The 25,869-nt window shown below is 40.6% G+C and overlaps 1 protein-coding gene across 1 annotated transcript in view; it reads left to right on the top strand.

Annotated features, from left to right (window-relative positions):
- The window catches only part of lhfpl3 (LHFPL tetraspan subfamily member 3), a 25,075-nt gene extending 939 nt beyond the window's left edge, over positions 1-24,136 (top strand). Inside the window, exons 1-4 of the mRNA XM_029461881.1 lie at positions 1-357; positions 21,112-21,342; positions 22,752-22,801; positions 23,333-24,136. The exon at positions 1-357 is cut by the window's left edge and continues 939 nt beyond it. Of these exons, the coding sequence (XP_029317741.1) occupies positions 1-357; positions 21,112-21,342; positions 22,752-22,774 (611 nt within the window). The 3' untranslated portion in view covers positions 22,775-22,801; positions 23,333-24,136. The remainder of the gene's footprint in view (positions 358-21,111; positions 21,343-22,751; positions 22,802-23,332) is intronic.
- The last annotated feature ends 1,733 nt before the right edge of the window (positions 24,137-25,869 follow it).

The raw sequence follows: 25,869 nt of genomic DNA, 5'->3' as shown, positions 1-25,869 counted from the left end.
TGCGGAACTCCCGCGCTATCGGCGTCCTTTGGGCCATTTTCACCATCCTCTTCGCCATCGTCAACGTGGTGTGCTTCATCCAGCCGTACTGGATCGGAGACGGCATGGACACCCCGCAGGCGGGCTACTTCGGTCTGTTCCACTACTGCATCGGCAACGGGCTGTCCCGGGACTTGACCTGTCAGGGCAGCTTTACCGAGTTCAGCACCATCCCCTCCGGTGCGTTCAAGGCCGCCTCTTTCTTCATCGGCATGTCCATGGTGCTGGTTATCACCTGCATCGGCTGCTTCACGCTCTTCTTCTTCTGCAGCACCGGCACCGTGTACAAGATCTGCGGCTGGATGCAGCTGTCTGCAGGTAGGAGACTCTGACTAGCCTACAGGTTGGACTTCATAAAACACTTAAGTGTGTCAGTGTAGAGGAGCTAAATTACTGTAAGAAGAGGTCTACCCCTTATCTCCCCACCTCCATAAAGTTTGCTATTCAAACAGCTAAAAATGCACAGTATGCACCTAAACATTAATTTGGTCTTTTCAGACTCCAATACTTATCTGAGCTCAAATAACTAAGAGTTTAATTCCATAATAAGTCATTTTCTTATGCAAGAATGGTAGAACTTGCTCTCAAATATTGGGATTTCCTGTTTTTCTTTAATCGGTATTATATTAAACTCAATATCTTTGGGTTTTGGATTGACAAAACAAGATATCACATTGGCTCTTTGACTTGTTCACGATTTTCAGACATTTTATAGACAAAATGATTAATCTAGAAAAGTAATCGGCAGATTAATCGATAATGAAAATGAAATGTTGCAGCCCTACAGCTCAACATGCACACAGTCTTTTTCAGACTCCAATAATAGTCATTTGAGCTCTGTTAAGAATACGCGAAGCTCAAATGAGTAAGAAGTTTAATTCTACAATCATTGAATTGATGGCCTATTGATAGATTAAATCCCTTATTTTAAATGCAATATATTCCAAAGCACATGCAGAATTTTGTCGTATACATATGTGGTAAACTTCAGTGAACATGACTGTCGGTATAAAAGCTTAACTCGACTAGAAACGGGCAACTAGGAGCATAAATTGGAAATATGTAAATTATTTTTTCTCTTAATGAGAACAGAACGTCTTCAACCCCCCCCTTTTTTTATACTATTTCACAAGAAACGCACACAAAGAACATTTTAATGAGAAATTAAATAAATAAATCTGTTTATTTGGATCTTATACCTTCATATAGACAAATACTCCACCTTGACTATAGCACACAAGGAATATTATATTCTACAGTTATAATAAACGTGTTGAACATTTTGGTGATGCGTTTATCTCACGCAATAACAGTTTGTTCTGAATGCGTATTGGCCTTTTAAACTGTTTAATCTTTTAATAGTACAATTCAATGGTGTTGAATATTCACACAACTCGCTCCCATTTGAAACCCACGCTGTAAGATCATTTCTGCTCCCTTTAATGCAATCTGTCTGAATCTCTCGGAGCACAGCTGCACAGCAATAACTGATATGACTACAAATCAGACTGAGATATAACTTAAAGAACATCTTTAGAATAAGAAGCTTAATAAAGGTCAGTAATATGAGAGGTCCACGTCATATTAATTTGTATTTTGAGTCCAAGTAGTTTCACTTCATTTCTTTATGTTAACTAGACTTTTTTCCTCTTGTACCTAATGTCAGGCTTTTGGTTTTGTTTGCGTTTAACACCAATTAGTTATTTTCCACCGGCTTAATCACTTTAAAAGAGTACTCACTGACTCCTCCATTGTCAGACTCACGATAGAAAGTATAAAAATAAAAAGAATAAAAATTGATGCGGCAGAACCTGTCTTTTTTTTTTTTATCCTACGCATTCTTCTTCCTTGTCAAAACCTGGCACCTACATTACCCACAATGCACCTCGACCCATGCTAGTAGCAGCTAATGTAGCCTCGAACCTCTAGCATCAAGCAGAAACCTTTTTAAAGGTGTTTTTATATTCATGGGCCTGAATCTTTAAATCAAACGTACAGACATTTGAATTGGCTAAAGCTCAGGGGAGATCATTTGTGTAAGTGATAAATAACAATGGTACAAAAGCATCATCACTTGCATATTCATAGATGCCTGCTTGTTAAACAAAGCTTGTACTCGGATGAGAATTAAACGTCACAATCAATAACGATCACATTCGCAGAGAGTGCGCTTTGGTTTTGGTCATGCAGAAACACACAGCGGCTAAATATCTATTCTGATTCAGGGTGAACATGTGTCACAAAAGCCTGCTGATTACCACTTTCAGCTTTAAATAGCAACCGCAGATTGCAATGTAGTTCCTCGTTGCACAAGCCATTGATTAGTTATAGACATTAGCAGCCATTGGCCAGCTGTGAGGCTATTTCATAGAAAACAAATTGCGTATCCAGAGTTCCTCAGCTGTGGAAAAGCACTATGAAGAGCTCGTTCAGAGTCCTGATGAGGGCACATCCTGGTAGTTTGAGTCTTTACTACATTTATCTAACAGCTGTAGTTACTAGTTACATTTCAGAAAATATTTAACTAATTAACTAATGTCAGTCACAATTTCCAAAAGCCCAAGATGACCTATTCAATTTGCTTTGTTGTCAGTTAAAAACAAATGCATGTTTAGCTTAATATCAGTATTAAATAGCGAATAATGTTATGTATTATAATATATCAGCCACATGGGGCCAACTGTCTTGCAACACTAGTACTTGATACATGTTGCTAATAGTTCTGGACTTTGAATCATCTTTTATTGATCATCACATGCTTTTTTTTTCACAGACCATTCAGTACGACTGTCTCATATAATCTCTCATTCTCGGTGAGGCTGCTGTTCAATCCACCATCTAAAGGTTTTCTAGGCAACTTAAAAAGCCAATATCGAGGTGCTCTCTTTCTCTAAGCAGTCTTGAAATCCCACCGTGATTGTAAAAAATAAAATAAAAATCCTCCCTGTCTGATGTCATGTCAGGTGGTATGAAGCTTCTGTGATGTGCTATCAAAGGCAGCACATCGAGCTCAGAGGCAGCACTCATCTCCAACAATGGGATGTTCTGAATGTTTGATGAGCTCTGCCTTCTGGTAGATGAAATATAACAAAGAATAATGATGATTGCTGTAACGATGTAGCCGTTTTTATGCTCCTTTTGCGGATGTGTAAAAGCCACACTCTGTTTTTTTTAAGCTTGCGCACAACTTTTTGCATAACTTTTCACAGTAGTTTCCCGTCTTTCATCAGACCGAGCCTTCATCTGGCCCAACGGACAACTTTTATGTCTTTCTCTTGTGTTTCCCACCTTTTTCTTTTCTGCATGAACATCTGCAGTTCTCTGCTGAATTTAGAAAGATGGCCACTAAGGCTATAGTGGAAGTCCACCCACTGCTACTGCTTTTATTTTGGAAATATTCAAATGCAAGTTGTTGGCTGCAAACCAGTCCACCAGGGAGGAAACCTCATTTTTGAAAGCTGCTTCATTATTGTTTAAAATCCGACCTGATAATGTGGGATCATCTACAAACTTATACAACTTAACAAAGCATGAGAATGATGTTGCAGCGTTCACAGTCACATAGATGGATAAACACCTGCGGGAGGCTTATGCATCAAAACACAAATTCATCCCTTAGAGACTTGTGGAATCTATGCCAAGGAAACTGTTTTGGATGCAACACGATGTTTTATCTTGACTTTTCCTTATTTATTTTACTTAATTAAGGACGCCACACAGATTTCTTTACAACCTAAAGACCTACAAGGTGGCTTATTAGATCATGCGGCATGATCAAAAGCTCCAGAACAGCTACCGACTTATTATTTAAATATAAAACCATAGATAAGTGGTTTATTTGGCATTAATAAATCCATTAGTTACAATTTATAAACTCTTTTTTTTTTTTAAAGCATACCAGAAAGTGCCACTGATAAGGAAAACTGAATGGTCTCCAGAGCTATGATGGCCTTCTGGATCTCACAAACACACACACACACACACACACACACACACACACACACACACACACACACACACACACACACACACACATGAAGTTTACCATGGCATGAACAGCTGCACATGCTCTGTAGCTGTAAAACTATAGAAATGCATAGAATCAGTAGCCGGGTCCAATTCCTGGTTGTCTGACCAGCAGCTTCCTGTGCAGTAAGTGGCTTTCCTCACGATGCGCTGAGTGGTCTCGCATTAAGAGCCAAAACTTAAAAAGTCCATTTGGTTGCTGGAGGAGGAAGTGCTCCATTAGGGGACGGCTGCATGTGCTGCCGTTCAGTTGTGTGTTGTTGTTGTTGTTGTTGTTGTTGTTGCGCCGTGAGAGTGATGGAGAACACAAACGCTCTGGTTGCCTCATGTTTGATGCATGATTACACCGTTTGATAAAAGCGTCTGACTGACTGATGTTATTATAAGAATGCTCGGCGCGTTGTGCACTATTCAATTTTACACCTCTTCAGAAAGATGTCAAGTGGAACCGGTACGTGCTGCTTATCACCGTCACATAGTGTTGGAGAGGAAAGATACACAGACACTATCACTGCCTCTGCAGAGGAGCGGGATAGATAATGAAAAGGGATCCAGGGAATGTTTGAAAGCTGAAATCTTTATGTTGAAATACTGCTTGTGTTATTTTTGTCCATGTATCCAACAAGAAGTCACGTTTACTTATTTATACTCATTTTGTTTGATTTGAAGCTAAAAAAAACACAAATTACACGTCATATTCTATATACACTAAAGATGCATAAGAATGGTATTTCCTGCCATTTGCTCTTTTTATTCGCTTTAATTTCTTTCATCTTTGTCAGTCCGACCTGTATTTAGAGTCAGAAAGTGCACATTGTGGTGCGAGATATCTCTTCTACATGTGTGCCATGTGAGCTTTTGATCATGCCGCATGATCTTCCCTCAGCAGGGGGAGTTCGCCCAGGAATATTGTGGAATTGTAGATGTTCAAATTTCCATTCTTCTTGTCTTGTCCTCTGAATCCTTTGCACGTTTGCATATTTGCACTTAAGAGTGTGCAGAATTGTCTATTATAGTTTGCCTTACTACTGTGACATAAGTACATTTTCAATTGTATATTCTGCACAGCCCACCACACTGGGCCTACTTACTTACTTACTTACTTACTTACTTACAACTGTTGAATCCTGATTCACTGTTCGCTCAAAAGCTGAGGTTCAAAGTTCTCTCTTGAGCTTAGAGACAGTCGAGAAAACAATCTCAATCTCAAGACAGAAGTCTTCAAAGTACACTGAAAGATCCATGTGATGTTAAAGATCATGTGATACGGTCAAAAGCTCCAGAACAGCTATATTATATGATTATAAATGCTATAACTTCTGTACTTGTCCCAATAAAAAATATACATTAAATAATTAAAAGCGAGAGTCTGCTGGGGAATAATTGGCTGCTGATCAAAGCTAGTCTTAAAATAAAAAAAGGCACATTGATGTGAGCTCTGTGTAAACATTCGCAGTGTAGTTGAGATGGTCTGGATTTAAGGCAGGGAGCTAAAGACATCGGCCCGGGCTTTATCCTCTCTCTCGCGCGTATAATGAAGGACCGGAAGAGTCTGAGAGGCTTTACAGTGATGTAACATGACCACACATGAGACGAAGACGCAGACATAACACACACACACACACACACACCTAAGAAGTTATTAGCGGAGAAAAAGGAAAAAATATTGAGTTTTTAGATGAAACCCTAAGCCCTTTTTTCCCTAACTCCCTCTCTCCAGTCAGTTAAGTGCTCTGCTGGTTCCCAGCTGCACCAAATGACAACATTTCTTTTATTTTTTTATTTTAAAGCTCACAGACGGTCATTTTTTACACGAGGTAAAAAAAAAATCACGACAGAATCATAAACAAAAACCGAGGGATGTCGCCCCATGCAGAGTGAACCAGTCAGCTGGAGCTCACTGGTCTCAAACTACACACTAATTCTGATACTGAGGATTAAGAAAATGGATTACCGACTTTAGCTGTTGAGGATTTTAAAAGCACAGTAACCGATCGGTGACCTCGATCAGCCTTTTTTAAAGTTGACACTTTCATATAAACGGAAACATTTAGGAAACGCTGGACGCATAATGAAATCATGAGCCACTTTATCATTCCGCTTCTTTGGTTCCTTAAGAATTAAGCTTTTGAATCTTTGTATATACATTCTACTTAACTAACTTAACTTAATTTGTTTGGCTGCCCCACCTGAGTTACAGTCTACATTAAAACAATCTAAGTATACAGTACGGTCCATTTAGTAGCTGAAAATGGTCTAATTTCCATTTTTCTGAGCACTTGAAGGACTTCTTGTCCAGGTTTAATTAAACTAAATGGACCTTGTGGTGAGTCGGTCAAGGATAAACTTCCAATCTCAATCTTTTTATTTTTAAGACCAGTTATTAAAGTGCTTGACAATTATTTGATAATCTAAGATATTTAGTTGAGTTGCCTCTCGATGCAGTGTTTGTCTTGGGATTTTATTGTGAAAGGTAAGAACGAAAGAAGTGACGTAATGAATGTGGGAGCAATAAAGAGTTTGCCGTCTTGGTTCAGACAGAGCCTCCATGTTATTGGTTATTGTTTTATTACCGTCATAAGTAGGCACAACGTAACTATGCAAACTCCATCTGCTCTGGAAGATCATGCAATATGACTGAAAGCTCCAGAACAGATGCACAATAGACCTTATGGTGAAGAAGAAGAGTTGATAAAAGCCAATTGATAACTGACATTTATTGACATTTTAATTGGTAAAGCATAAACAACTCTTACTTTGGTAAAAGTGTCTGCAAAATGCAATATAATGTGGAAAGAAAGTTGTTTTTTAATTAAATTTAGTTAAATCCACTGTGTGTGTGTGTGTGTGTGTGTGTGTGTGTGTGTATGTATATATATATATATATATATATAAGGTTACGTGTATATTACTATATTTGGTTGTTCTGTGAATAATAACAATCTCAGTAAATGCCCCTTTAAACAAAAAAAAGAGCTTGAAATGTCTCCTTTAAACTCTCCCACTCAGATGATCAGCAATCTTATAGAGCTGTCACCAGAGACGATAAATCTAAACACGGCGTGGGCGAGGCCATGTGTCCATGTGTATGAGGTGTCCCAGAGGGTGAAGTGTTTTATGGGGTGTGGAGTCTGGTGGAGAAGTGAGATCAAACATTGTGTCCAAGATGCTGCGGTCACAGCCGGACTTGAAGTCAGCTGCTTACAAATCTGCTGCCGCCAGCGGAGGAATTTGACATTTATGTGCACTAACAATTTCACAGGTAACAGTGCGGTCAGGGCTACAAGCTGCTGCCGCGTTCTCTAACCAGGATTACGAGGCCTCTTAACTGTAGACCTGATGTATATTTGACCTTGAGTTTGAGGAAATAATCGCATATCTTTTACATTTTGACCTTTTTCAAAGTGCTTTTCAGATGTGCATACAATAGGCTATAAAGACATATAAAGTCTACAGTCATGTTACTTCTGCACAGCTTTACAATGACACCATCTGAAATGTGTGAGTTAGCATGCCAACATTAGCTAATTAGCACTAAACACAAAGTAGCCTAGTTGATCCCGATGGGAATGTCTTAAGTTTCGCAGGTATTTGTAGTATCGGACGACTTTAAACCTGATGATGGCGTCAGATAAAAAGTTAAGTGATGACCAAAATCTAAAACTTCATGGCAATCCATCCAATAGTTGAAATCTTTCAGTCCAGACCAAAGAGGTAGATCGACACGGCAATGAGAACACAGAAATGCGTGATGAATATTGCAGCGACGTCGTCAAGGTCACATTATATTTTAGCCAGTTACTGCAGCTTGTTGATGAATAACATGTCATCCCCAGGTGATGATTATTTAGTCTTTTATTAGCCTAGACATGATGGACAGATGGGGGCTGCAGGAGCGCCTGGAGCCTGTTCCAGGTAAAGCGAGAGTGGTGCTGTGTCTGATTGGGGAATCGCAAGGTATTTAGAGCCTTAAGTGTGACTGACAGTTTTGATTGCAGAGTAGTTAGGATGCGGAATGAGCAAAGGGATGGAGATTATGTGAGACGAGTAGAAGAAGAAGAAGAAACTGTTGGGGCTGACAGATGAAAATGACATCCAGAGTCCCTCGTTCTTCGAAACGCAATATAATGGCACCAAGGCCACCGTTGTTGTTTGACTGATACAGGAAGTCATGTTCTTGGTACTGTTTGTCTGTTAGAACGATATCTCTAAGAGGTTTGTACACATTTCAATGAATGATTAAAGCTGCACAAGTCAATATTTGTATATTAACAATGGATCAAATTAGTAGATTTAATATGAAAGGTGTGGTTTCATATCTAGTGTGTGTGTGTTTTAGCGACAGTCAGCTCTTTTATTTCAATAATCCTGTGTGGAAAGTTATTTCTTTGACATGCCGTACAGTCTTTTCTATAATTGGCTGTCAAATGACTGACTTCTGTTTGACAGAAACTTGCCATAACCTTTAATCAAACTATGTGCACATATTTATTCTGTGCCATGATGTAAAATTGAAATGCAAGTTGCTGCTACACAACTTGGATAAATCTTAACACTCGTATCTCGGTCGTCGTTGTACGAGGATCTGATATGATCCAAAAACGATGGCCGTCCATTACTGGTGTCTACTTGCAAACCCTTTCTATCATCAGAGCAGTGTGGCCTCTGTGGGCGTCTGTGCTCTCTGATTGTTTGTTTTGAATGCCTTATTTAACACTTAATCGCACTTTTATTGCTTCGTTATAGAAAGTTGCTTTATGGGGACAAGCATCAGAGACCTCACAGGCTCCATTACCTCTTCATTAAACCAACTGTGAGGAAGCTGGTTTAATGTCCTTGTTGTTACGAGATTGCTGAGGGAAATTCCTCAGCATTGCTGCTCATTAAAAAGTGTCAGAGATGAACCTCTAATTACACCCTCAATTTGCTTGCATGAAGCAACACAAAAGTCTAAAGAGCGACGTGTCTCTTCGAGGCAGCCTGTAGCCCTGATTTCTGCAGCGTTTGTCAGAAGTGTGGCTTCATACATGTTTCATGAGATGTGCCTGCTTCTCCTATGTTTCGCTGGGAAAAGAAGTGGAAGTCCGTTGGCATTTTCCTAGAGCTGTGGTGCCCTTTTTTAAATTGGTGGAATGATGATGGGGAAAGTGTCCAGTTGCCAGACAGAGGGAGCTGATGGGGAGATAACAAGGTCTTTCCAGGAGTCACCGCAGGATGTGTATATGCTGAAGTTATAGGGCTTAATAACGCTCCTAATCAGGTGCTAGTTACTGAGCAGCGGGAGAGCCCACAGCAGGGGATCTGGGCGGAAATGAGAGCGCTCAATGGCGTGAGGAGAGGAAGTCAGCTCTGAGTCTAACATCCCTGGTGTGTTGTTGAACAGCGTGTCTGTGCGTATGAAAGACAAGAGATTTATTCAGCCGGTGTGTTTCAGACCGGTTGAGTGGGAGTATCACTGATGCGAGCAGAAGCGTCGATGTTCTGTTATTTTACTCCTCTATAATGGTGTTTCCAATCTGCTGTTGTATTATCCTATTGTGTTATGTATCCCGGAGGGGGGCAGCACTAAATAGCTTGCCCGCTGCTCGAGGGATCAGTGACAAATCCCCCAGCAGGGGAGAGCGATAATCATAAGAAGCATAAGCTCGTCCCGCAGGAAAACAAAATACTCTGTTCTTCCTGCTGCGTTTGAGTCTTACGGGAAGCCCCAGAATAACACTGACTAACTTACTCTTCAAAGTTTGATGTGCCCGTTTGATGTGTTTAGGTGCAGACGTCCGCCAAGGCCGTTTTGATCAGTTAAAAATAATGTGTGTATCCACCCTGTGATTCGGGTTCCCCTCCAACATTTGATGGGTTCTTCCCAGGCCCGTGCTACACCCTGGGCTCGTAGTTCTTCCGTTATTCTGCTGACAAACACAGAACCCTTTTTCGGCGGAGGTATTAAGCAAAGAAGTGTTTTTCCTGGATAACAGGTTTGGTGTAAAAGTGGGTTTCGGATGCTTTTTCTGTTCCCATCCGGCTCCTTGAAGGCTCAGCACCTCTGTTAGTGGAGACTGTCATGTCAAGCACAGCACTCAAGTCTTCCACGCCTCATTAGGATTTAATTATGCCGTCTCCCCAGGAGTAATGTAATTATTGTAACCAGGATGGTGGAATAGAAAGTCTGATTGCAGCCTGGTCCTGGAACGCTTAAGACACTTTCTCACCGACGACTCTTCATAACCTCAGACGACCGGAAAGTTCTGCCGAAGCTTCCCGTCAGAGCTAAACACAAGACTGAGCTCTGAGGCTTGCCTTGCTGTGACGGGATGTGACAGGCTGAATGCGAGGAACGAGACCCCCGGACGCCAAAACCGACTGGCGAGTGACTTTGTTGCTTCTCCGTCCCTCTAGCAACAACCTCACAGATTAAATGCTGTCGTCACCGTCTCTCTGCAGCGGGTCACTTCGATATGAATAATACAAGCAAACACAACCGCTTGTTGGTGAATAAATCATTCCGCCCTCAGACGTGAGTGAAAGTGTGTCGGGTCTCTGTTGTCGTGCAGTTTTTCTGAAATATCCTCATTTACATTTGATTCTCCAGAATGCAAATGAACCTGTAGCTTGTATGGAATCACGTACACTAAAACAAATAAAACACAAGACTGCAGCAAAAATAGCTAAGTAACATCCTCCTCGATCTGTTCGTATACGTACTCGGCCCAGAGCGAGCCCCTCTCTCCCCGGCTTCATAATTACAAGATGAAGCCTGTTGAATTCTTCTTAATTAGGACCGAAGGGCTAAGAGGGGAAAATAACTTCGCACAATAAATCTCAGCCTCAGGCGACGAGTAGGTGCCGTGTTTTCACTAGAGAAAAGGGAGATGTTGTTTGTATTAACAAGAAGACGTCATGTTTGTATGATATTTACTGTGCAGGGAAAGACGATGCACCATGTTAAATAATTATACGACTACTCCCTATTGAGAAGCTCTTCCTCGCTACTAATGATCTAAGCTTTGTAATTCACCAGCGTGTCTGGGGGCCGGTTTCGGCTATTTTCATGCTGGCAGGGAGAGAGCGCTTTCCAACTCCCTGGTTCAAATCTTGAATTGGTATTTCCAAGATGGGAAAGGTTAAAAACAGGCCTTCTCTCGTGTGTCGCAGGCCACATTTTGTTCTTTGTTGTGGCTCAAAAAGTGACATCCACAGAAAAGTTTGGCTTTGCAGCTGTGTCCTCCACGGCGCGCTCAAATTGTCGTCAATACGTCTCCTCCTCTGCCGCTCAGCTGTTTCCCGGAGGAGGGGCAGGCTTTATAGATTTCCAATCGGGGGGGTGTTATCTTCTTGATCACTGCGCTGGCGTGGAGAAGGCAGCCGGTTGATTTATCCCCCTCCTCCTGAGTTAGGCAGCCGGACAAGGACACGTTGACCCATTTGAAACTTTCTGCCTCGGACAAGCCCACGTGTGTCCCTGCCTGTGCATTTGAGTGATGCTCATTTCACTGACGCACAGGCCAGGGTTTCCATCATATATCAGTTTCTGTTATGACACCTGGCTGTCACTGTCTGAGGGTTGGGGTGAATGATGCTCCTTGATTAATAGAAAAAGACACCTCTGTGAAGGTTGCACCACAAAGCCCAGTTTTAAACTCAGCTTTGAACTCTTTTCATGATGACACTATGAGAACATAGTTGTATGTCATCTTTGTGTCTGGTATCGCTCATGTTCCCCTGTCATACGTCTCACTGGCTTATAATGATTCTTATTGACACATGTCACTGCTTATTATGATATGCCGAAGCTGTGTGCAAATCCTATTTCTATTCTTAGTGGTATTTCACTTTGACTTGTGATGTGTCCCTGCTGTCGGACCAGCTTATCACCAGCAGTGTTCAAGTTTGATATTTACAAAACGCTTTACTGGAACATAAAGGAAGAATAAGTTCACACTGTCCAATAGAATATGAATAAATAATTAATAACAAAGTTAGTTTGGACACACAAATATGAAAAAGTACATAAAAAGGCACCTATGAGTGTTGAATTTAAAGATTGTGGATAATAAAAACTTAGCACTTTACATGAATCCAGCGTACTTCCTGAACTGTGTATTTAGCCTAGTGTTCAATCTCTATATATTATATTCTCTCTGCTTTCTCCTCCTCCTTAATATTTAATAAATGGCCCACAAATCCCTCGTTCTGGTCATCTTTGCAGGTCTAAAGTGTAACCACATTTCCTCCCTAAGGAGCCAAAACAAAATTCGTATCCATTAGATCTACTTCTCAGCAGGACATTTCATTTCCAACATCCCATCCTCTCATCAATCAATACCCTCGTGTCAGACGAGGAAGCTGTTTGATGACTGCAGCCTTTTAGCAATCATACAGACGTTACATCCAGAATATATTACTCCGCTGGACCGTCTGTGGCGTCAGAAGATTTAAGTGCAGCGTCGGGTTGACTGATCGGAGACATGACGACTGTAATAAACGTTTACTGCTGAAATAACTTCTGAATGGGACAAACTGAAGCGAAATAGGTTCACGGATCAGAGTAAGACGGCTGCTGCATCCATCGACGATTACAACTGTGGTATTGAGCTGCACATCGGAGGGAACCATGCTGTGTGGGAAAACATGACTAACAATGGTAACATTGGAAAACATTGTCGGGAGGGACTGAATCAAAGAAAAGTACAAAAAACTGGGGGCAGAAGTAGAATACAAATGAGGTTTGAGCTTCAGAGGACATCAAAAGGCGCCGCAGCTCGTGCAGCGCCACAACAGAGGGTTGTTATCTGATAAACTTGGGAGTTGAGAAGCGTGAGCTGGGGGAGTGTTTGCATCCCTGTGGACTTACTTATGATTACACCAGAGGAACAACACACCTCCCTGCACTCAGAGGAGGCTCTCTCAGGTCCGACTGAAGTGTTTCTTTCCTCAGGTGTGTGTGTGTGTGTGTGTGTGTGTGTGTGTGTGTGTGTGTGTGTGTGTGTGTGTGTGAGTTTTTGGGTTAGTTTGTGTCGCTTCTGCTCGGCGGTGCGTTTGTTTACAGTCACGGTTTTCTTTGAAGGTCACAGATCGGAGAACACGGACTCCGAGAGAGGCGACGTGTGTTGTTTCGGTGATGTTCGCAGCCATCTTGGGCGCCCATTAATGCTCGTCCTCCCTCCGAACTTGCCGGTTGCCATGGAAACTCTCCGTGCTGCCGCTGCTGCTGCGTCTGACAGCACTCTCACTCTCTCCAAGAGATCGTCAAGGTGAACTTCCCGAGATCAGCGGGGTCCTTATAGAAGATGCCGAAAGGATAAGGTCACGATCTGGGAGCTAAAGCGCCCCCCAGTGAGGTTCAAGGTCTCTCCATGGGCACCTGCTGGGATTCAAGAACAAGGTTCAGGCCAATTTGGCCGCTCCCCAAAGCCCAACCGCTTGCTTCAGGTCACAAACCGCAGGTCAGAGCGGTGAAGCATCACAGCTGCATGACAAGTGGCAACATGAGGGTTTCTCCTCTCGCATCAATGCAACAGTGAAGCAGCGTTACTCCTACTATCATACAAGATGCACATTTAATATAATTCTCTGTTTGTTTACCTTATGCTGCGGTAGACTTAAAGATACTAGAGGGGTCACTAGAGGTTTTCATGTTACGATATTGAAGGGGGAGGTGTCTGTGCGGGTCCCTAGAACCTGAGGTTCAAACGTACCGTGGGTAAACTAGGTAAATAAACGCCACAAAGAGCTATTTAAGATATGATGAGCATCTGAAAGACGCTAAATCTAAAGTCTGAATGTTTTTATTAAATGATTTGACTGCTGTTGAAACAACAGAAAGAGGTCACTTGCTAAGATTCCCTGGAAGAAAGAAGAAGGCTTGTTTCTGATATCAAAGGATCTAAAACTTCTTCAAAGGTTTCCATGTGATGAAGTGGTTTAATACGGCTGCATCCTTCCATCAAAAGGAATTACTTTTATACATACATCTTATATCTTTGAAGACTTTGGGATCTACAGCTCGTGGTGAGTTCGTCAACTGCTGTTTCCAAGGTCAAGAACGCACTTTCAGTCTCAACTTCTGAGCCAAAATGTATGAAAAGATATGCTCCGAAAAGAAAAGAAAGGTTTACATATAGCAGTCCATGATGTGTGTGTCAAATTGGGACAAAAGCTCCAGAACGGCTACTAAACGAACCTGGTTTTGTTGACCCTTCTCCGTACCTCCATTGTTCTTACCAGCTCGCTGCCAGGTGGAAGACAGAGCTCTGTATTTTCAGTCTTCATTAAAGCAGAAAGAGAGCGAGACAGAAGAAGGAGGGGGATACTTGAAAGAAAAGGAAAGGAGGAGAACATGTATTCTCTGCCGCAGATCAGAGAAGTTACTGAAACGGAGTGGATCAATCCCCTCGGCTCGACTTCAAAGGCAGCCGGTTTTGGAAGAGAAAATAAGGACAACCATTAAAGATTCTGCCAAAGTTGTGTTCAAGAACGCCGTCGCCAACATCTGAGGAGGCCAAGAGAAGAGAGAGCACTAAAACTGTGATTGATCGAATGTGTAACATAACGATCATCGATTCATTTCTTCGCCCTCCGAGTGAGGCAATAAAAAGTTTCTTTCCTCGAATGTCAATCGCTGAGCCATGACCACACTGAGCTGCACAGCAATGATCAACGCAGGAGGGTTTTATCTTTACTGGCAGCGAGCAGTACAAGGCTTAACGCGTGTTCTTCTTCTCTCTGGGATGCAGCGTGGATCTCGTTTGGCAGATTTACTCCTCAGGTTCACTGGTGGGGGCTTTAATTAATGGGAACAACTGTTTCTAAATCCCCCCCACTGATGGGAGTCCTCCCGTACTGTCACAAAGGCTGCTTCAGATTACGGTTGTACGTGACTCATCTGTTTCTCATGTGGACATATGGCGGGGGGATTTAATCCTCAGAGGACATGGGAGGCACTTTCACACCCAAGCACTGAGGTGTTGGAGCATCCCTGACACCCGTCCATACAAATCTACATATCAGTAGGCAGCCGTCACCATGGCAATGCAGCATCTCTGCCTCATCCAAACAACCGATTGGATTCTCGGCGTGGGGCACAGACCTCCCGCTCGCGAACATACTCTCTGCGCTCAGAAGAAATCTTTGCTTTGATTAAAGCTCGTTTGAAAAACTCTGTTCCAACTAGGACCGACTTCAAACGAGACGGGCACCAAGTCGGTGTTTGGATGCAACTTCTGAAGTCGTCTTCTGTGTACTGTAAGGGCAGCAGGGGGGGCTCGTGCAAGAGGAGGCATCTGAAGGAGAAAAACACTACTCTACCCTGGAGGATTATCAGAATAACTTTTATGCAGATTATCACTAGAATAAAAAGGCTTTTTTGCGGCGTTCTTGTTTTTGTTTTTAGAAAGGGCCACTGGGAGGTGTTTACATGTTGCTCACACACTGGTGACACATTCTCACATCATCAGGCTTTGAGCCGTTTTCATTACATTAATTCACATTATTTACCATTTTAGCATCGTTCACCCCTAAACAGGGATCGTCCAATCATAGCTTAGTAACTGTTACTGTCAATATTTAGATTTCCACACATGTTGACGTGCTGAGATAGTGGTGTCTTTTGTGTTAGCCTTTGTGCAACTGTCTTCCTAACTACAGTAGCCTAGTAGCTGCAACTTGCAACGCCAAGGAGCATTTCATACTTTGTGGAGTATCAGGTTAAGGATAATATTATGGTCCTGGACGCTACAGCATATCACAGTTTAGAAGCTCTTCATTCGATTTTATTTTATAGCAAATAAAGGTGTGTGTGTGTATATCCTTGAAGAAAGGTCTGCGGTTCTTTCTTTTGATAAATGAACGCTTCTGTTTGGCCTGCACTCGATGCAGACCTCGCCGCTCAGAGATAATTAGATTGTAAATTTGATCCTCAATCAATTTTACGGCACTCTCTTCTCCAGGGACGACCCCCAAACTAGCTCGTCTTTGACACGGAGTAAAATTTTATTTAGCTTTTCAATACGTTTTAAAAGAGGGACAGCCAAATGGCCGAGGTCATCACGGGGAGTAAAACAAAGAGTTTGCCCGTTGTTCGCCTTGACTTGACGGCCGGTCTGCTTTATGTCTTTGAAGTGTGGCTTCTCGGTCTGTGTGTCATTCTCTGATCGGATGGAGGACGCTGCGTTTTTAAACGGCCACTTTCATTCCTTTCATGTCTCAAATGAGGCGCATTGGGATTCCAACCTTGTAACGCGTGTTCCAGCCGAGTCCCTCCCTTTCTTCATGTTCAATCAACACCTGACAATGAGACGTATTTCAAAATCAATAACTTTCAGATCCCGTCCTGACACTAATAATGGTTAATAATCTCACCCTCGCCCTGATCTTGTAGTCTGCCTCTCCTCCCTTCTTCACAAGCAGCCACTCCTCATTTCCTGTCTTTATTCTCTCTTCACTCTGTGCCTCATCTTCCTCACCTCTCCTTCTCCTTCTCGTCATCCACAGTGACAAAACAAACATGGTTGTTGTAGGAGGTGGAGTGCGGAAATCTTTTTTTTTTCTTTCTCCTGAGTGCTGGCTTGCATACAGAGCGGCCAGGAGTGACCCCAGTCGGTGTCTAAATCACAATGAAATGCTGAGGTTGAGCTTAGTGCAGAGAAGAGCCGCTGAACACTATATAGTTTGAGCACTGCGGCTCCTTGTGAGGATTACAGTGTTAGCAGGCAAGTTTAAATTGAATTAACAAGATATTATCCTCTGATTTGTATCGTTGCAATGCTTGCAAATGATAGCCAGTGTTGGTAGATTGGTATATTTCAATATTGGGTCATGTGTATATATAAATTATTGAATGTATTTTTTCATTGAGGCTCTCGGACGTTTTAAGGATAATATTTGTATAAGACTTATTCCAGTGCTTCTAGACCCTCTGCATGTAAACATGCTTCTATCTTTTAGGCCCATACATACAGTATTCTGTATTTCCTCACCAGAGGTTTATTCCTGGTGATGTTGGGATTGGGAAAAGCATTCTCAAACAATAATTAACAATTAATACACTGCAAGTAATTTATCTTTTTATTTTTAAACTCCCGACTTCAGTCTGTGTGGGATCTCTAAAACAAGATGTAGATTAGTTTTGGGGTATGAAAAGTATTATTTTGTTTTGCTCCAGTGTGCTTTACAGAATGTTTTCCCAGTATGTGGCTGGATTAATTATGTATTTTCCTGTAATTATTATCTAAATCTTTGATGAACACACATGTATTATTGTAAATAATGTGTCTTTTCATGAGCCCTCTGAAGTGCTGAATAAAGCACGATGCTTCATTAAAACATCCCTGATCATATACATGTATATGAGCTGAGTCAGTAGCTCAAACTTAATCTGTTAATCTGTCATTTCTCTCCATTAAGCTTCGTCTTAACGTTAAGTGAGGAGAAACTAATGTTTTAATTTACATTCACGGGCTGTTTGTGCATATCTTTATCACGCAACATGTGAGTCTGTGAAACAAGTGCAGCGACTTCAGCGCAGCCAATGAATCTGTTGTGCCAGCAGTCGATAGCACAGCTAATACAAGAGGTGTTAATGAGGATGGGGGGGGCGCGGTGTGGTGTATGGCTCTACCTTATCTCCCAACACACACGCACACACACGCTCACTGAGTACTCTGTGGAGCAGAAGGGATCAGGGCAGGGGGTGGAGTAAGAGGGGGCGGAGGTATTCTGTCCTCACACCTTCTTGCATCTGCCCGTTTCTGCCCCAATTAACTTCCATTAATATAATTTGCCATGATCCACCTTGTTGCTGATGCTCAGTGCATACAGTATGAGCTCTCTGTACCTCCAACACACACACACACACCTGCACATGCACTCACTCCGCCTCAATAACCGTGACGTTTAGAGGAACATGAATTGCATAAAGTAGACAGGTGTGTGTGTGTGTGTGTGTGTGTGTTTATATTATGACACCTCCTACTCTGATGGTCCCCGGTGTGTCTGCCAACAGCTGTCAGCTAGGAAGCCTTCAAGGTGTGTGTGTGTGTGTGTGTGTGTGTGTGTGTGTGTGTGTGTGTGTGTGTGTGTGTGTGTGTGTGTGTGTGTTGTTAAAAGAGAGAAATCAAGGGCATCTAAAGTCATGAAGGGGATGTTTGAGAGAGTTTTTATCAGAAGAAAACTTGTTCTGTGACCTCTGACCTCCGAGTTGTAGCTTATTAGTGTGTGTATGTATATATGTATATATATGTGTGTATATATATATATATATATATATATATATATATATATATATATATATATATATATATATATATATATATATATATATATATGTGTGTATATATATATATATATATAATGATGTAAAATAGAGAAACAAGCTAATGTTTGGTATTTTATCCCAGAAATTACTTCGAGCTGCAACAAGTAGTTGACTAATCGATAAATCGATCGACGGAAAACTATTTAGATAATTTGTTAATCGTTTAAAGTCATTTCTCATGCAGAAATGGAAGAAAATGCTGTTTTCAGCCTCAAAATGGTTTTATATCATATCAAATTGAATATCTTTGGATTTTGTGCTGACAAAACCAGACATTTAAAGACCCTGGGATCGACCTTTTACACAATATTGTATATTGTAGTTAGTGCAGCATTTAAAGACTGTTGTACTCAGGACACGTCAGTACACCGTCACATCGCTGTTGGATACAGCTACAACCAGAACGAGCTGCTGTTCCTCTTTCAGTGATGAAGAAGTTATTAACTTGGTTTGCATTAACTTTCAACACTCGTTCTCTTTTACGCTCTCATCCGACTTTACTGTCAAAACACTCGATCATTACATGTATTCAAAACAACTGTTGAGGAATCCAGAAGACTTCTTGACCAAAGAGTAAAACATGCCTCAAGAGAGAGATGAAAGAGCGAGATGTAGCGTTGCTCAGTAATTGACCTCCTCTTCTCTCTGTGATGAAGAGTTCATTACTTTTGGATGCAGTTTTGGGGAAAGAGACGATTTCTGTTCTTCAGCTAAAGAAAATAAACAACATGTCTGAAGCTAAAAGATTAGATTCAGGACCTTTTTTGTTTTTTTGCAGGAAGCTTTTAGGTATTAAAGATAAAAGATGAGAAGAATTAACATTTATATTGTCCTTTTGCAAAGCTTCAGGTTAGACGTACACGTTGGCTTTTGTGGCATCAAACCTGCAGCTGCTGGAAGTTAAAGCCTCGATTTAAGCTCTGTGAGAGATTTAAGATTTGCCTTTGAGACACCTTTACAGTTCAACTCCTTCTATAAATATTGCAGCTGAAAAGCCTGTGTGTGTGTGTGTGTGTGTGTGTGTGTGTGAGAGACTTGGTGAACATGAAAAAACAGTCGGATCAGAAGAGTCGGATATTAAAATCTTAAGCATTCACAGTTCAAAAGAATAATCCTGTAGACGTGTACAGGGTTGTCAAAGCTTTACAACACATTATAGTGCTATTATTAAGCTGTCCTGTTTACGTACCCAAATAGTCAGCTGAGCCTTGTTGACAATCCGTTTGTCCCTGTAGAGAAACACTAAATGTAATCTTAGTTGTACTGACGTTATATTTCGTACTGTGTGCAAATAGATATATAATAAAACGAGCTTATATTAAACAAACTAAGCATTTCTGGAAACGTACCCATTTCTAAATGATGATCTTCGTTCTTGTTGACGGCAGAAAACACCAAATGTTTCCTTGTGAATTTCACACATTACATTCTCTGCTGCTTCCTTTCAAGCTTTGTTTTGGTGGCGAGGTGTTTGGCATGGTGTGCGAGGTGTTGTTTACGGAGTTTAGAAAATATTGAAAGTAGTTCTCTTGGATTGTGATTCAGAAGGCGTACAAGCTGTGGCAGAAATATTGGTAAATACAGTAAAAAAAATAAAGACGAATCGCACTTTCTCTCCCTCGTGCGCCAAACGGGGAACATGTTGTGTCTATTAAAAAAAATATAAAGAATTAACAACAACCTGCTGCTGCTTTAAAGAGTTTCTGTTCCCCTTGGCTCTGAGAACATTGATCTCCGAACTCAGGAAGGCTGCAGGAAAGTCAATAGACTCAGTGCCTCCTGGGAAATGTAGGCGTAGGATAGGATTGAGTGCTTTCACATCAATACGGGTTATTATTACAGTAGTGTGTTGCTGCTTTTATTGGTGCAACTGTGAGAGGGGTGGCTGTTTGTGTTTAAGTCATGACTAACGGAAACACAGAGTTGACACAGACACCCGTGTGGGCTCCGCTCATCCTCGCTCTCTGTCTAGACTATAAAGATAAACTATCTTTTCTCATTATGGTGGACACAAAGAGAGCAACAGGAGGGAGGGGGGGGGCGGGGGAGAAAGAAAGGACAAGTCTCTGACATTGCCGGAGATTATCCATTTGCTTAATCTGCTGGCAGCTCACCTTAGTGAGTCAACCTGACGCACACACACACATACTTGAGTACCTATACTTGTGAGGCCCCTGAATGCAGCAGTGAAAAGTTACTCAAGTACAAATGTGTTTTCTTTTCATGCCACTAGATAGTTACTTTACAAAACATATAAAAAGCTTCTACATTATGAATTTAGCTTCTCAAATGTGAGAATATTCTGCTTCTCTTTTACATTTTTAATGTTTAACTTTGGGGTTTGTTGAACAAAACAAAGCAATGTGGAAGTGTAACTTTGGGTGACGGCATTTCTCTCTATTTTCAACTTTTCACAAACCCAAACCATGCGATGTACCCTGCGTTCAGACGTCCTCGCTCTGTGTGAATGACAGCAGCGCCGTGCTGCCAGCAGAAGTGTTGTTAGTTGAGTCTGCTCTCTAACAGCTCAGTCTATCAGTCAGCTGTGCAGCAGACGGTTAATGAAGGCAGCCCGACGCACCACATGGTGCTGTGACATGTTGGAATAATATTCACTGTCTTTCTGCCTCCTTCCTCACATCTCTGTCAGAGTTCCCAAATCCAACATAAAGTCCTCCCTTGGAAGCCAATTAAGCCCTTGAACACTAACGCATCGTTCTCTCCCGCTGCTGCAGGTACATGTTTGGTTCTGGGCTGCATGATCTACCCGGACGGCTGGGACAGCGACGAGGTGAAGCGGATGTGTGGCGAGGAGACGGACAAGTACACACTGGGGGCCTGCTCGGTGCGCTGGGCCTACATCCTGGCCATCATGGGCATCATGGACGCCCTCATCCTCTCCTTCCTGGCCTTCGTCCTGGGGAACCGTCAGGACAGTCTGATGTCTGAGGAGCTGCTGGGAGACAGTAAGAGGATGATACCTTCATGGCTCATAGTGGGTGGACATGGGCAGTGTCAGGGAGAGGAGGAACAACGATTCCACTGTTGTGTACTCGGCTCTGAGGCAGTTATATGGTCAAGCTCCCAAAAACAATCGTGACAACGCATTTAAATCGCCAAAGGGATTCAGATAATCTGCAATAATAGCGACGCAACGAATACGTTACTTAAAATGTAACTTCTGTCGTTTCATTTGCTTTTGATTTACTGCTCCAGAGAATCATCAGAGGTAATCGTAAGGGCCATCATTTTATCGCCAAGATAAAACTAAAACAAATGTATTTTTGCTGGCCTTTCTCTAATCTTTGCTTCTTATTGGGAAATAGTGGAGAGTTTTACCACTTCAGGACTCTAAAACTTGCTCAGATGAATGAATCTGAGAGGAACGTTGCTTTATAGTGACGAAAGGTCACAAGCAAACACTGCTTTGCCTTAAAGGGACATAAGCCAATCGATTGATCAACTAGTTGTTTCAGCCGTAGTGTTCACACTCGAGCCCCCTGAGACAAATGTGATATTAGGCTATATAAATACATTTGATTTGAAGTCCTAGAAGTCATAACACCAGAAGACTAATAGTAGATTTTGTACTTTTTAACAAGTATCAGCAACAACAATCGATTTGGACGCTGGCCTGACGATCTGCTCTCTGATTCTTATTCCACTTTTGAATCGAGGATATTATTATAATTCTTAAAAGTCATGAGGCTCAAGTGCTAAATGAGGCTTTCCATTAAAGCTCAGTACCATAAGAAGACAGTTCACATCCCACCAGCAGTAAGTTATTAATGTTCATGCATTAGGTGGATGTTACACACCACCTGCTTGCTTCTGTTGGGTGATTTGACAACTGCACTCGGCCCGAAGAGAATGATTTAAACGCTGAGGGAGGGGAGGAGACTACAGATGAAGGACGGAGATGAAAGGCAATGAGAGGAGAGACACAGATGGAGAAAGATGAAGAATGCACCAACAGTAAGGGTTAATTGAAGCCGGGGGGACGCCGGACAGAGTCATGAATTACTAATGGATGTTTACACAGCTTGCTGCCAGCCTGTCTAAATGAATCACAGCCACCCTATCGACCGGCGCAGGAAGACGGGGAGGAAGACGCCATTATCAACCGAGAGAGCGGAGAGGGAAGGACAATGAGCCGAGGAAGAGACGCACATGTACATGAACTAGGGATTCATCAAACGGCAGATAAAGTTTAAATGTGATGTGTTCTCATCTTGTCCCTCGGGAGGATGAAGAGTGACACCTGTCCAGAAACAACAATACATTTTATGTAATGCTGCCACCTGCTGTTCATTAGTGTCAGAGTTATTGTATCTTCTCCATGTTGAAGTGGCGTATCTCTCTCTCTTCCCCACAGAGAGCGGAAATAACGCCATATAACAGCTGGTGATGATGAAGCACACGGAGGTAAGGGTCATATTTTGAGTGTGATATTGTTTATAGCAGCGGTGATAAATCGGTAACATCGGCATCGTGCTACTGCTACCAAGTAATAATCGTGTGTTTTCTTAAAATTGTTCCCAAAATACCAATATTTCATCACCTTAACGTCCAGATTTCTCCTTTATTTCTCTTCATATTCATCATCACATAAACCTGTGCGTAAAATATTCAAACTAAATAATCATAATTACTACTCCACTAATTATAATCACTTTAAAGGTAATAGATTTAGCATATATAAATGATTTTTATGTGCCTTTTTGCTCATGAATTTGCATTTTAAGTGAGTAATCGCTGTTTATTCATCTTATATGTTGATTAGTACAATAATCGTGTGAGTGAGTACACCCACATTCTTTAAACTCGTACAAAGCAAATACCTTTTTAAATGCTTCATCAATTAAATATAGTGCAAATGAGAGGGAATAAGTAAATGTATATTAAATCTAGTATGGATTCCTGCAGATTCTACGTTATCTTTCTTCTTTCCTGCAGGTTTTGCGAACTAGACGTGATTCAGGATCCAGCTGCCCTCTCCTGGTCCAACCTGTGGCTGCGATGCGGAGCTTATGTTTGGGGAAAGAACAGATCAGAGAAGAGGAGGTCTGGAAGAGGCCACGTCACTTTGGAGGAGACCAGGATGCCGCTTGTCCTCTCTGAAAGCTCACCCCCCCACCTGTAAAAAAATATCCTTCTCATTCATCTAAAACTGCTCATTGTTGCAGGATTCATTCTCAAAAAGACTTAAAGTTTACTTGTTGGTATGTCACTGCGTCATCTTACCCGAGCTGTTCAGACTGAAATGTTTGTCTGTGTGGATGTGAGGAACGCTGCCGGCACACGAGGTCAGCTGGAGGTCATCAGCTCGTGGACACGCACCGCGGATGACATCAAAACAAAGGATCCGGACGGTGTCCGACACAAACGAGCTGTCGATAAAACTTCCTCCTTGGCTTTGACACGGTTTGACCTTTTGATTTAAAGGTGAGGACTTGAGAAAATGACAGTTCTGTTATAATTAAATGTTTGATGTGATTATTACAGAGATTGTTGTAATTAGACGTTTTGCTGGTGACAACTTTGCAAAATGGATATTAAATAGGAGAAAACATCACGTGTATAGTCTGTGTTTATAACGATATGTTGATTATGTCCCTGTACTTTGTCTTGACTTTGAAATGTACACTTTGAAATGTCAAGCTATTGGTCCATTATCAGTGTGTGCCATACAGTATATTGTATCTGACAGTATTGTGAAGTACTAACAGGGCTGAACTGAACATAAACTGAAGGTGGATACGTTTGTTTCCTGTCGTTCTTCTGTCTCCCGGCTGTAAGAGCTAGATAGATATAGATATAGAGATAGATAGATAGATCTATCTATATAGATATCTAGATAGATAGATCTATCTATATAGATATCTAGATAGATAGATCTATCTAGATATCTATATAGATAGATCTATCTATATAGATAGATCTATCTATCTAGATAGATCTATCTATATAGATATCTAGATAGATCTATCTATATAGATAGATCTATCTATATAGATAGATATATCTAGATAGATAGATCTATCTATATAGATATCTAGATAGATAGATCTATCTATATAGATATCTAGATAGATAGATCTATCTATATAGATATCTAGATAGATAGATCTATCTAGATATCTATATAGATAGATCTATCTATATAGATATCTAGATAGATCTATCTATCTAGATATCTAGATAGATAGATCTATCTATCTAGATAGATCTATCTATATAGATATCTAGATAGATAGATCTATCTAGATATCTATATAGATAGATCTATCTAGATAGATAGATCTATCTATCTAGATATCTAGATAGATAGATCTATCTAGATATCTATATAGATAGATCTATCTATCTAGATATATCTATCTATATAGATAGATCTATCTATATAGATCTATCTATATAGATAGATCTATCTATATAGATAGATATATCTAGATAGATAGATCTATCTATATAGATATCTAGATAGATAGATCTATCTATATAGATATCTAGATAGATAGATCTATCTATATAGATATCTAGATAGATAGATCTATCTAGATATCTATATAGATAGATCTATCTATATAGATATCTAGATAGATAGATCTATCTAGATATCTATATAGATATGATGTGTATATATATATAGATATATCATATTTATATATATATCATATTTATATATAGATATCATATTTATATATAGATAAATATATCATATATATATAGATAAATATATATATATTATTATTATTATATATTATTATTATATATTATTATATATTATTATTATTATATTATATATTATTATTATTATTATATATATTATTATTATTATTATATTATAACATATATATATTTATATATATATTACGATGAATACTTTTCCTGTTGAAATTTAAGGGTAATACTGATTAATATTATTTATTAAAACCTGAATGTATCACAATGAGTTTGGATATGTTTTAAATAGTAAATTATAACAGTATAATTATAACATTATTATTTACTTACTGTATAATCTAGATAGCTTGAATATGTTTTACATTTATTATTAGTTTTTAGCATATTTAGCAGGATGTATTTGGCTTGATTATTTTTAAAACAGTGTTCTGTCATCTGCAAATTGGTTAATTACGATAAAATGATTTCCACGTAACATTCAGTGTCATTCTTCTTTTCACTTCCTGTAAGTAGTTGAGCTGTTCAGATGTCAGGAAGCAGAACTAGCTGAAGTTTTTCAACACTCTGAAGCTTCAACAACGACAAAACAAAAACTTCTTAATCCCTTTTATTTCCAGATCAATAAAGAAATGTTTACACAAGTTCAAGTTGAAACCTGGTTGGTCCAACAGGTGAACTCATCGTACAATTATTATATTTGTTCTTAGACGTACAAGCAAAACTCAGCAGATGCTCTCGACATTGATTCACAGATTCTTGACAAAAAGTTTTAAACAGTTTTGATTTTTACGTGTGTGATCAAACTT

Source organism: Cottoperca gobio, chromosome 23 (assembly GCF_900634415.1).
Source record: "Cottoperca gobio chromosome 23, fCotGob3.1, whole genome shotgun sequence".
Lineage (NCBI taxonomy): Eukaryota > Metazoa > Chordata > Actinopteri > Perciformes > Bovichtidae > Cottoperca > Cottoperca gobio.
Note: the sequence above shows the minus strand (reverse complement) of the source record. Positions and strands in the feature narration are given on the sequence as shown.